The sequence below is a fragment of the Pyxicephalus adspersus genome, chromosome 5, assembly GCF_032062135.1.
Source record: "Pyxicephalus adspersus chromosome 5, UCB_Pads_2.0, whole genome shotgun sequence".
Classification (NCBI taxonomy): Eukaryota; Metazoa; Chordata; class Amphibia; order Anura; family Pyxicephalidae; genus Pyxicephalus; species Pyxicephalus adspersus.
Genome location: NC_092862.1, coordinates 95,974,974 through 95,988,799, shown reverse-complemented (window position 1 = coordinate 95,988,799; position 13,826 = coordinate 95,974,974). Strand labels below are relative to the sequence as shown.

At 36.4% G+C, this 13,826-nt stretch overlaps 1 protein-coding gene across 2 annotated transcripts in view; it reads left to right on the top strand.

Moving 5' to 3' along the window:
- AOAH (acyloxyacyl hydrolase) overlaps positions 1–13,826 on the top strand; it is a 76,173-nt gene that overhangs the window by 24,666 nt on the left and 37,681 nt on the right. For both annotated transcript variants that reach the window (XR_011920912.1, XM_072412193.1), the window contains exons 5-7: positions 10,253–10,318; positions 11,468–11,550; positions 13,583–13,631. Coding sequence is in view for 1 of the 2 variants with exons in the window: in XM_072412193.1 (XP_072268294.1) it covers positions 10,253–10,318; positions 11,468–11,550; positions 13,583–13,631 (198 nt within the window). In the remaining variant the exon portion in view is untranslated. The remainder of the gene's footprint in view (positions 1–10,252; positions 10,319–11,467; positions 11,551–13,582; positions 13,632–13,826) is intronic.

Below are 13,826 nucleotides of genomic sequence, written 5' to 3'. Positions count from 1 at the left end.
TTTTGTTAAACCATTATTCTATTCTTTAAAAAGCTATTCAAAAGTAAGACAAGTTAAAAGTGTGTACATTTTGTTGTGGTTGAATATATATTTATGCAGTTCCACATATGACATACAAAAAGGTAGGACGGTTTTTGCTTTTGTTAATTCTTTTGGTTACTAACAGGAAAATGAAGAGTTTGCCACTTCCCTTACAATACCACCACAACCACATGTTAGGCAGAAAACCAGAAAAAGTGTATTGTCAAAGAGGAACAATGAAAAATATGAGGAACATACAAATGTGGCCACTCATGGTCAACTCCAACACAACAAGCAGCAGCCCAATATTCATTTTTCTAGTATGGAAGAGTCCTCCATCTCAAAAAACTCCTACCGGAGTACCTGCAAGTTAACAATATAGCAGTAACATAACTATGAATCAGGTCTTTGGAAAGTTCTATATTCTTGATTTGGATAGTGTTTCATCACCTTACTTTCCACTTTTACATTTGGCAGTTGATGAGTTCCAAAAATGCTTCAGCAGGTGTCTGTCCTCTTCGTTTACATATCTAGGTGGTATAAGGATGTATCTGGGATACTAATGAGCAGGATGGCACATCAATAGCACCATGTCAGTGTGGCAGCACAAAAAATATCCTCGCCTTCTTTTACAATGTAAAGGGCTAGGGCTGTTTTGGACAATTGCAATAGAATATTCCCATTTGTTATGACCTCTGTAGTCCCTAGCTATCACACTGTCCTATACTGAATTGCCACAAAAACCTCTTCCTGCCTCTACAAATCTCAATTGAGAATTTCTTACTTGACAATTTTCATTTTGTTTATTGGAGCCAAACCAAGTCCTCATAAATTATGTTGCCTCTATATAATTAGTAGTAGCCTGAACTGCTTTCATGAAGCTTTCCAAGGCTGGAGAAGATACACTTTCATCAGTGAAGCTGGGTGATCCAGCAAACCTGGAATGGATCTGGTCCAGGATTGAAAACATTTACTAACAAATAGCAAATGTATTTTAGGAAATCCATTGCAGGGTTGCTGGATCACTCAGCTTTAAGTGTATAGAAACTTAATAAATCAGGCCAATTGTGTTCCAAGCATCCACTGTCCTTTGCCATGCATAATAACCTGCTTCATGGTCTGTATTCATATTTCAGCCAATCCATGAGAGGCCAGGCAGCATGGATTTTTTTCTATTTCATTTAATTCTTCCCATGTAATTTGCAGCCAGTTATCACTAATAACGATTTCTGGAGAACTATGATTTGCAAACAAAGATTTGAGTATCTTAAATGTAGATGATGTGTTAGTAGAGGTCATGCAAAAACATCTGGTCTTAGAATGGGCATCAACAACAGCAAGTAACATCAGCCCCAGGAATGGCCTTGGAATGGCAAAGTCATTGTGCATCTATTGCCATGATGAAGATGGCCCTTGTCATAAATTGATTGGAGCTGGATGAGGCATAGTCTATATCTGCTGTCACCTTTGGCACCTTTGGCATTTGCCAGTTTCTCAATGTGCTGATGAATGCAAGGTCATATCAAGGATTTGATTTTTACTAAATGTCCCTCATGAAATACATTAAGCACTCTATTTTGTAAGGAAAGACTGCAGCCCCTTTCAGATTTGGCACAGGAACGTAAAGGAAATCTCCTTCTAACCATTCTCTATGTATCTAAAAATTTATAGATTTTATTTATGATATAAATAAAAACAAATTCATTCTTTTACTTCCATGATGCTGGATAAAAAAGTTAAACTCTGTAAATACATTTTTATTCAAATTTTTTTCAGAAAATGATTTCCAAAACAAATGTTATTATACATAAACTGATAAAACAGGGCTGAATGTAATAATCTTTTTCTATTAAATCTGATATCAGATAACACACATTTGATGAATCATCCTGAAACTGATAAAAACAGAATGCTAGGATAGTACAAAAGCAGCTAGTTCACAATGTTCTGTATCCTTAAAAGCAGTGCAAATTGTAAAGTCTGTGGAAGTATAATAAAATGACACACTTGTGATGTGCCGATCAATAATAAAATACACACTTCACATTTAATAAATAGCATTCTGGTCTTCTGGTAAAGTCCAGTGGGTGTTAATGTACAAATTTTTGTGGTAGTATGGATGCTAATGGCAGGTAATTGTACCCTGAGTTGTGGTCTTACTGTTCGAAAAATATTGCTGTGATGGAAAATGGGTTTTTAAACTTCACAAGGAGAAAGTAGTTAACTTTGCAGGAAAATAGATATAAAAAATATAATACATTGCTGATTGCCATTCAGTTTGTATTTATTCAAGTTTATTCAAAGAAATTAGGCTATTTCTTTGTGAGCTCTGCCTTGCAATGTTTGTCCTTTTTCTATATACCTGTTTTAGAGCAAATACATGAGTGACCAGCTTTAGATAGAAGCTGCCGTACTCTGACACCTGGGCTGGGTGGTAGTTATGGTTTGAAAGAATATTCGGAATCCGCTTCATTGCTCCAGGACATTTATGAAGGCCATACATTGTTTTTTTGTTAGATTGAACTGATCTGGCACTTTGTTTTGTTGTCCCATTTGTAGTTAGCTGTTTGGTAAACCCAGGATCTGAGGCTTCCAAGACCATTGTTTTATTGTTTAATCCATGATTCTAAAGGAATATCATGTTTTTCTATTCTTGGAGGTGGGTCTGAACTACCGCTAATAACGAATGTGGCAAATATAAAACCTCAAAATTTCAGCTCTGTGCATCTCGCCATTCTGTCATTTGGGGCCCCTGAAGAAGGTGGGGGCCCTGGAGCATTGTCCAGTTCATTCACCCCAAAAAACAGCCCTGCAAGGGGTCCACTTATGCTTTTGACTTTTTACTATTCTGTAATCTTTTAGATAGATTTTACGTAACTGACTGTCATGGACACAACAGTTTCAACAGACAGGAAGTAAGGGAAAATTTGCAACCAGGACATTGGTACCGTTGGAGATTTATTTTCTGTCTGGTGAACCTGTTGTCATAGATATCTGTCAGTATAATGGAACCCTGGATAGCAATAAAACACAACAGGGTTCTTTTTAGACAGCAACAGGGCCAATCTGTGAATGGAATCCTGGGATATGTTGTTTGTAAAATCGGTTTCTGGAGATAAACAACCCACCAACTACACTATTATACATAGAAGAAAGAATGGCAGATAGAAACGTAATAAAACAATTTCAATGACAAATATGAAGGCAAGCAGGATTACTTTATGAATTACTATGATCCTTTTGTTCTTGATCAGAACAGTATCTGCATGCAGTTTGAATGATCTTCCTGTGTTTGTGTGGGGTTCCTCCCATATTCCAAAACCATTGTAATATATTGTGTATATAATGTTAGAAATTAGACTACAGCTGTGTACAGATGACAAATTTTTGTCACTGGGGACAATCTTTTGTGATTTTTTTGATTGTGTGATCACGCGGCACTGTTCACTTGTATGGGAAGGACAAGCAAGGGCATCCAGCTCCGCTAGAAATTACAGCAGTCATCCCCATGACTATGATAGGAACATTAGATTGTGAGCTTCTCGTAGGCACAATTACCAACATGACTCTGTAAAGTGCCATGTAATATGGTAGTGCTATATAATTACATAACAATCATATGCTTTTAAATATTTATGCATTTGCATTACCAATACTGCTAAATATGCTAATAAAATGAAGAAGGAGAACAAAGACATAAAACTGATATTTTATTGATAAGTAATGTAAAGATAACACATTTTACTGTATGTAGAATTGCACTGGGATTAGTTTACCCCAGACACAACATCCTAGCATAACTGTCAGCCATCTGCTTTGCAAGCTGTACTTTCATCAATCATAACAATATTGAGTCTCATTATGCCCACAGGTTTTAATGTAATCCTAGACAGGACACATCTGCTGGAGCACTTCCAGTTAAAGTATATTCATATCAAATAGGACAATCATTGTAAGTTATGAGCAATACAAGAAGATAAATAAGAAAGGAATACTCTATGGACATTGTGTAATGCCTATTTCTGAAATAAATACACATTTGTTGCATTAATCGATATTTCACACAAGTCTGTCTGCTTTTATATATCAGTATATGGCTGTCAAACACATTAGAAATTATAAAGATTAGCTTGTTCAGTAAAATGCAAATAAAGGCAAATTTGCATATCTAAGAATCCGTATCATTTATTTAAAATCACTAGAAAACAGAAAAGATTAGCATGTAACATATGGTCATTTTGACTGTAACTTTTGTTTAGTGTAATCCTAATGTCAAGTATCAGTTTGTAAAAAGAAGCCCCAGTCAGCCCGGAACCCTCTTATGTCTTATCATTTTCATGCAGTGATGCCTGTCCTTTTGTCTACTACACAGCTAACTGATATCTATCTGTTCATTAGGAATATTTATCTGCATAAATATGGATGGCATATCTCCCTATCAATGCATTAATATATTCAATAAAAGAAGCTGCATGCACAAACGATAGCTAGTGACTCAAGCAGTTTAATTAGGAAAACAAGGTGAAACATAAAATACACAGCAATATTGTCTGATATCGGTATATAGAAACTTCAATCAATAAAATATACAGTAGATGAAAATAAAGTTGTTAGTTGGTCAGCACCCCCCCCCCCCCCCCCATGGTAATCTAACATAGAACACAACACAAAACTTATCACAACCATTCCCACATTCCCACACATCTACACCCTTATACAAATACATTATATATACATCTATATCTATAAAGAATTACAATACAGTAATTACAAAATATCAAAACAGTGCATAAATATTATAGACACCCATAAGACTGCAATTAGGAATTTCTTATAGCTACCTGCTAAGAGGTTAATGGGTACCTCAGGAGCCTACTTCCTTCAGAAGAGGACTCCATAACAGCTTACCTCACAAAGGTCTAAAAAGAAAGAGCTCCATTCTATCAGTTCCCATTTTTATATGGGTAACTCACACTAGGTATCATTGGAGAGTTAGGATTGGCAACTGGATGTGATTTGTTTAACACCCATTGGCTGATGCATTCCTCTAGCTTCGGATAGGATAATTCAAACTCCAGTAATCTATTGAATCATGAAATGTAGGAGTTCTGAAGTTGTTGGGGAAGTCAAGCAGGTTTCCTCTGATCTAGGTGTCAGCAAAGATCAGACCACCTCACTCCATCTGTTCTAACATCTATTTTTCAGCCCTTTCCTGACCAAACCCTGTATTGGTATTTATTACCCTATTGGTACTTCTGTGATGTCCCTGGAATTAGAGATGTCCTAGGGGGTCTATGTGCCTGTACAGGGGTAAATAGATCACAACCATTCCCACACATCTACACCCTTATACACATGCATTATATATACATATATATCTATCTATCCACATATATCTATAAATATCTATAAACATTCTTGAGGTGCAACACCATCCACCTAAATACAATGCAAAACAGATAAATTAGGAGTTTAGGAGGTCCCAAAAAGGTGTTGCCCATCACATTACAATAAAATACTTCACTCTTCTGTCTACATCTGGCCATTTGTGGCTAACGTTACCAAACTAACTGTAAGCTGAAGTGTCTGTTGGGAGAAAGAGAGGACTCTCTACAGCTCGAAAGTCATTGAACCATCTCCGTTCCCTTGTTTGTTCGGCTGCATTGTAGACCTACATACACAGAATACGGCATGTTTCCTCCCAGAGCATATTCCAGAATTTGCCTTTTCTAAAATAATCTAATAAGATATGGAAGTTGTACCCTGCAAGACATAGACAGTTTTTTTGTGCAAAATGCCTGTAAGAGGTGACTACTTATTTGTGTTACTACATAAAAAGATCCCAAACAGATAGGATATTTATAATTGAAGAACTTTGCTTACCATAGTACAGTTGGTGCAGGCATATCAAGGTGTTTTTGTATGTGACGCAGTGCTGTGTGTATGTTTGTGTGTAATGTGCAGTATGTGTGCATGTTTGTGTGTGGTTTGGACTTAATATACTACCACTGAAGTGGGGACATTTTTTACTTTTACAGATTTGTTTTTCTGTTTTTACTCATGCCTGATCATGTCACACTAGTGTTGCACCTCAGGATTGTTTATGAATATGTAAATAGATATGTATATGTATATAGAGGTATAAATATTTATATATATATAGGTAGAGGTATGTGTGCAGGGATATGTATATCACAATAATTAGACTGTATCTAACTAGGAGGAAATAATGCAGGAATACAATGCAGGAAGGTGGTGATACTTCACAGAGTAACACACAGGTGATACAACAGCTGCCAGGAGACAAGACCTATTTTCCCATAACAAACAGATCACCAATATGGCCTTCAAGGGGCAATACATCCATCCACCTGAGTAAACAGAAGATGGAGGCATAATTGAACAGATGGATTGGGGTGATGACCCAGCTGGACATTTATAGACCCCTAAACATTGATTCCAGCTGGAGATTCATATAGCAAATTTAGTTGGAAGGTCCATCAAACTGCATTAACCAATCCCAATCTAGTGGGGTGTGTGTCAACCGATGGTCATCGTACAGAACACACCCACTAACCAATCCAAGAGCCCCAAAGATACCTAATGGGAATTAACTATGTAAAAAAGGGGAACTGAGAGAATTTAGCTCTCTTGCTTCTCTTGTTCTTCTCTCTTGCTTGCTCTGTGTCTCCTGAGGGTCTCCCTAGGTAAGCTGGTATGGGGTCCTCTTCAGAAGGAAGTAGGTTCCCGAGGTACCCATTAACCTCTTAGCAGGTAGCTGGGGGTTACGACTAATAACTTTATGTCCAAGTGATATATATATGTATCATTGATTGAAGTTCCTATGTGTAGATATCTGACAATATTGCTGTGTACTTTGCTTTACATTGTTTTCTTAATTAAACTGTTTGAGTGACTAGCTATTATTTGTGCATGAACCTTCTTTATTGAATATCTATATGTATTGATAGATGATATAATTTCCATATTTATGCAGATAAATAGACCTAAAATAACACTAGTGCCACATGTCAGGGATATAATGGTATGTATTGGTACCACTGACGCAGGGGCATTTGTCCACAGAAGCAGAGGCAATGCCAGTGGGTGCCAGGACATGGTTTATCTAAAAAAACAAAAAACTGGCCATGTTCTGGTTGTCAGTAGAGGTAAAGGAATGTTCCTGTTTAGTTTGTGTGCTGTGTGCATCACATAAGAACTGCATTACGGGCTTATTAGACTGTCATTCAAAAGCATTTAGTTGTACTTTAAATGTATTTTAAAAATTATGTGAGTGGAAAAATGTGAATCACCTGAGTACATTTGTACAGTTTGGCATTTTCCTTCATAAACAGTTCAGTCATCACAGCCCTCTAAAAAACGAAAATGCAAAATAACCTTCAAAAATAATTTCAAGCACTTTTACCACTACAGGCAGTCCCCCTGTCAAAAAAATATTCTGAAGGAATTTATTTGTGTTGTCATCCAAAGATATATTGCAAGGCATCCAAACTGACAAAGAACCCAAAGCGCATCATTTGAGTCTTCCTTTTTTAACATTTGCATTAATCACTGACACAGTTGGCATAAATGGGCAATATGCCCACCTACTCTGACACCACAATATGCCAGGTGGAAATACACATTTCACAGTTATAATAAATAGAGGTGTCTAGAGCTCCATCATTAACCTGCCAGCTTGAAAGAAAACATGTAGGTATATCAGGTGGGTAGGGGCCAATTTTGGAGTCATTAGCAGCCTTCATTCAAAATAAATTGATGCTTAAGGTTTAGATTTTTAGAAAAAGGAACTTAGTTGCAGACATTTGACATCATCTACTGCTCTGTTAATAATCACAAAGCTTTCAAATAATTACGTCTCGGATTCCTTTATTCTATTTTTTTTCGGAGATGGCAAACATTTGCACAAATTATAAGTAATATAAAAGTGGTGTCAACGTGACTGCCTCCTTTCCCTAAAGCTCCCTCCAATTGCACAGCCCCATACAGGAATGGCAAGTATTCTTGTTATGGATTGACAGCACACACTTGTCACAGCAGGAAATCACATATGCAAAGCTAACATCCAGCAATAAGGGGCAATGCATCCATTAAAAAAGTTATTTTGCTCCTTCTGGTCAATGCCTGAAGTCAGCTATACACACAGAGACCAAGCCCATACAGAAGCAGAGGAAAGCTTCTGCCAAGCAGTAACTCAAATGGTATTTCAGTGAATTCTTTGGGATCAGGATCATTCTAATTCAGTGAGAACTGACTATGAAATGTAGAACTGCCATTTGGAGAATAATGGAGTCCATTGACATGGCATGGTGCAGGATCAATATGTCAGCAACTGTAGCAGATGGAGCTTGTATAGTACTGTAGGACAAGGGTTTATAACAAGCCAATGTAGGGAGATGATAGGGAATATGGGGGGCAGCACAATCAGACACTGTCAGCAGGAGGCTGGTTATCTAACTTGCCCTGTCAATGTCAACAATCAGGTGATGTGAATGTGCTTGTGAATGCATCTATAGACACAGGATGGTCAGGCAACTAATACTTATTCAAGGATTCTCTGAGACAGCAAATCTCAGTTATTTTATGGAATTAAATCTTAATGAGTCAAGAAAAGTTGTGTACAAGTGTATGTGATTTTTCTGCCAACATCAGCTGCAGCAAAAACACTGACCAAACAGTATAGTCATTTACTAATCATTTACTCTTTCAATATCCTTCCCATCCAACCTACATATTTTAGGTACCCATGTAGAGTCATATTATAGGAAACCTGAGTAACAAGATATTGATATAACATATGGCTTACTATTGGGTTAGGCAGCCATTGTTGTTCATCATATGGTGTACCAGGTGTTGAGATTGATGAGATAATGGGAACACAGTCATGATAGTTTAAGAAGTACTACTAGTTAGTGATAGTGGTTAGTTTTCCCTCCTGTAAATTGTAGGGAAATCTTCAAACATTTTTTTTACTGGATAATGACAGTATTCACAGGTTCCCTATTTCTTCTTCTTCCTAATAAACAGTGTTTTTATAGCACCAACATATTATGCATAAATAGGGGTTGCAAATGACAGACAGATGTGAAGTTTGAAAAGATGGGTTTTGAGTGCTTTTTAAATGAGCAGAAAGTAGGAGCAAGCCAAACAGGACATGGAAGACCATTCCAGAGAGTTGGGGCAGCTCTAGAAATGTCTTGGGGAGAAAAAGTCATTAGTAGGTCATTGAAGGAGTGAAGAGAGCAGCTAGGAGCTATTTTTCTACCAGGTCAGAAGGGTAAGTTGGGAAAAAACTGTGGAGGGTTTTTTAAGGCAAAGCACAGGAGCTTGAATTTCATTCTAAGGTGAAATGGAAGCCAATGAAGAGAACTACAAAGAAATGCAGCAGAAGAGGAGGAGTTGGAAGGATGGATGAGTCTGGCTGCAGCATTCATAATAGATTGTAGAGTCGGGTTAGTGGAATACCAGAGAGGAGGAGGTTACAGCAGTCCAGATGAGAGATGATAAGAGCATGTCCCTGGTGGTCTCTGGGGACAGGTAGAGGTGGATTTTGGAAATGCTGTGCAGGTAAAAATTACAGGACCTGGAAATGTTCTAAATATGGGGGTAAAGGAAAGGGCAGAATCGGAAAGGAAAGATCTAGGAGAAGGAGGAGGAGGAAAGAGTTGCCTTGAGACCTAGCTCTGATGAGATCATTGGCCACTTTAGTAAAGTCTGTATTGGTGGAATGGGCAGCTCAAAAGCCAGACTGGAGAGGGTCAAGTAGTGAGTTGGTGTTCAGATAGTCAGTGGGTCTTCTATAGACAAGAAGTTTGAAAACATATGGGAGAAGTAAGATGGGAACAGTAGCTAAAAGGTAGGGAGGGGTCTAGTGAGGGTTTCTTCAGGATAGGGAGAATCATGGCATGTTTGAAAGCAGAGGGGTTGATACCAGTAAAAAAGAAAGAGGTTGAAAAGTTGGGCAGTGAAAGTAGTTGTGGGAGGAGCGGGTGTGGGGTTTAGGAGGGAGTCAATTTCTGAGAATAGGCTGTGTGGGTTTGAAGCTTGAAAGGATATGACAGCGGAGAAATAATTTTTCTTGGCGACAGTGAGCCTTTTCATGTATTCACATTTCAGAAGTATTTCAAATAGTGACAACTGGCTACTCAAAGTCATTTGTTAAAAAAAAAAACAAAAAAAAACTGAATATACTTATTTGTCTTTTTTAAAGGTGGGATTAAGGAAATCAATCAAGCAAGCTGAAAGGCTGTTACAGAAATCTGAGTATTCGATAAGGGTAAGTTTAAATGCCAAAGAAAATATGTGCTGGCAAATTATTTTGGATGGATGAAAGAAGATGAATCATTTTATCAAACAATTTGTATGATTTTTAGAACAAACAAATGATCTATTTAAAGATACCAAATGTGTTTAACTGTCATATTTATTAATAATGCTTCCTATTAAAAAGTTCTAATGTTCAACATTTATTATATTCTTCCAGTATAAAGACATTTTTAAAAACTTTTTTAAGTACATCTGTCATTTTTATATTGTTTTTTTACATCTGTGTCTAGAGATTTTTTATTTCTTTCTGTACTCTAGACACAATAGAAAGTGATATGAAAACTTTTTAGAGGGTTGTCACTGGAACAAATGAAGATTTGTCCAGAAAGTGGTTAACTTAAAGCTGGAATTCAAAATCACATCAATCGAAATGGATGCAGTAGCCTTGGGGGCATGATTCTCATCATGATGATTACTGTGTCATGCTTGCCTGGTAATCTGCTACCTTTCAAGCACTTTGAACACCACACAGCTACACCAGTCTAAGTACTGCTCCCTCCCAACATTACTAGTACATAGTGTGCACATGGACATTTCTTTGTGTCAGAACCTTTTCTCCCCATAAAAGTAATTATGGATTTTAAAGTAAGCTGAAAACAGGACCAAAACCAAATTTCACTTGTTTTATTTTGGATAGAGCAAGAAAGGGTCAAAACTTCTTTAAGTTTTGTATTGCTTTCTGTACTGTTATTGGGCGGATTTCCTTTTATCACCATTAATAAATCTCTCCAACTGGACACAGAGAAAAAACAAAGGCATTTTGTTTGTTTGAGTAGAGAAGGGTTATAAATTCTGACAGCATTTTTAATATTGCCTTTGGCTTACTATTCCATTGATGATCCAACTCCCCAATGGGTTAACACGCAGTAGTTTCAATTGTTTCCCACTGTACCCAAAAAGATTTGAATAAGTCTTTAAAGATTTATTGTTCTGAACAAAGGAATGCCAACTCCTTGGTGAACAACTTCTAATTCAATTAAAATTTTGCAACAGTGTTGTTTAATTCAGTAATATTTTATATTTATTCAGAAACAATGCTTCATTTTCTATTAACTAAATGAACTACATAATTATCAATATTATAAATACTCTTTTGTAGAAAACCACTGAAGTTGTTTCCAGCATTCTGTTCAAGGTTTGCTCGCTCCCTGTGTTCAAAAAGATCTGTGATGCAATAGCCTCGTAAGTATCTGTGTTGACAGTTGAAAAGCATGATAGCAGGTTTTAGACCTTGCCTATTACTTCCAGTCTATTGCAAAGAACATTAGCCATTAACAGTCGCTAAGAGTTTGGATTCAATTGTAATTGTTTAAAATGTATGAAGTATACGCTGCAGTTTCTGATGCTTGTGCAGTCAGACTTACCAACAATACCCTGAAGATAAGTATAATATGTTCTTTACATTTTATTATTACTTAATTGTTCCTTCCCTGCATGTCTTAATAGCGTAGGGGTAATACAAGCACAATCTAGGATAAGGCAATTACTATCTTAACACAAAGGAACATGTTCTTTTTGCCAGTTTATACAGGTTTTATTCTTGTTTGCCTAATTTAGAACTTTTTAAAGAAAATATATTGGTAAGAAGTTTCAAAGTACTTTCATTTGTCTTTATTATTCCATGGGAAACAAAAATCACTTAAAAGTATTTATCGCTTTTGTAACTTTTGTAATATGGTTGTACTTGATAACTTGTTCCACACAGACATACCCAAGGGTCACTTACTGTTCTATATGGTTTGTTCAGATTGATGATTGGGAAACAAGAATCACTTAAAAGTGATTGCAATATAGAGGTACATCTGTAACTTTCAGAATACAGTTGTACTCCATAACATGTTCCACATAGACATATCCATATGCCCTAAAAGTCCTGATCATTCTTTTCCTTTGGGTTGTTTGTATTATGCTTTGAAGCAATGGGATGTGGCATAGTTAGAAAAATTGTTGATTTGTTGGGAGGTTTTTCCTAAATACTGCTCAATGTTCAATGTGATATGTTTGGATCAATGAATGATCAATATTGCATTAAATGTGTACATTTACAGGCACCTGCTTCAATGTGTATATTAATATTTTCCAAATCAAATGAGGAAAGGCTGATAATTTGTAAGCAGGTATGGCTGAGATTGGATAAGATCATCCCCCTAAGTTCCTAAGCAATCTCAGCATGTGATAAAACCACCCTTATTGCCATTGCCAATAAAAAACATTCATGTCATGTTATGCATTTATCTAAGATTAACCAAACAAATATTGACACAAAGCAACTTCTTCAAATAAACCAAAATTCCTAGAAATTGCTAATGCCATCACTGCTTTCTTAAAAACAAAACCACTGATTCTTTTGGCTGTCTACTTCATTATATTGAATAGCTTTACCTAATCGCTCTGCTTTCCTATTTTGAATGGGACCTACTTTTGTGAACTGAACAAAATTGCTATATTGAAATCCTGCAGCAATAATCACAGTTAACAACAAAATATTTGACATTTTTTTGATTTACTGAGATACAAGACCAGGTTGTCCTATGTTCCCTCTTTTTTTGTTATACTGAAAATCGGCAAAGTTTATCTGAATTATTTAAAGTATCAAGTATATCACAATATATACTCCTGAAAAAAAAAATTCTTATACATAGATGGCATGTTGCATACTTATCTAATCTATACCAATCCTTGAAGAGGGCTTCTATAGTCATTATGTGTTTTTGGAACTTTATCCTGTTTCTGGGTCAACTGTAACAAATTCAATATATTTCCTGTAAATCTAGAATTCCCTGGAAGACTCAACTCAATTTATATACTAGATTTGAATCCACATTCAAACTCCCATTTACAAATATATAAATCCCCTTATAGTCAAATGCTGAACATGTCTCTGCTCCTGGAGTACACTATCATTGAACTTTATGAGGAAAGTAAACTTATTTATGTAGTGCAACCATTTCTCTAGCCTGGACTTTGCTGTATATAAGGGTTTCCCTCCCCAAAAAATGACAACTGTCAGTCAGAATGCCTTAAAACTTGGATTTCCTTATGGTGTGTGTCTAGACATTTCAGACTTGCCCGGGACATACACATATGCCCAGGGCTTGTGCAGCTGCTTTGACTGTGCCAGGGAGATAATTGAAATCTTAGAAATAACAAAAAAATCCATATACCACAGAAAATTTGGTTTTTCAGATAGTGACAATTTTTCATAACTTCCTAGATCAGAGCCAGCAGAAGATTTTGATCAAGATAACTTCAGCATGTTTCCAGTAAGTTGAATAAAAATAAAATGTATTTTCATTGTATTGTTGATCTTCAAAAAACAATGCAGAGCAAAACAACAGATTTGCAATATTAGCAGCCATACCCTGGGCTAAAACTTACTTTCCCTGTACTTCCTTTCCACTGTGGCAGAATTTAATTTTCCCTGTCCTCTTCTCCTGGGTTAAGGGAAAACAGATGTA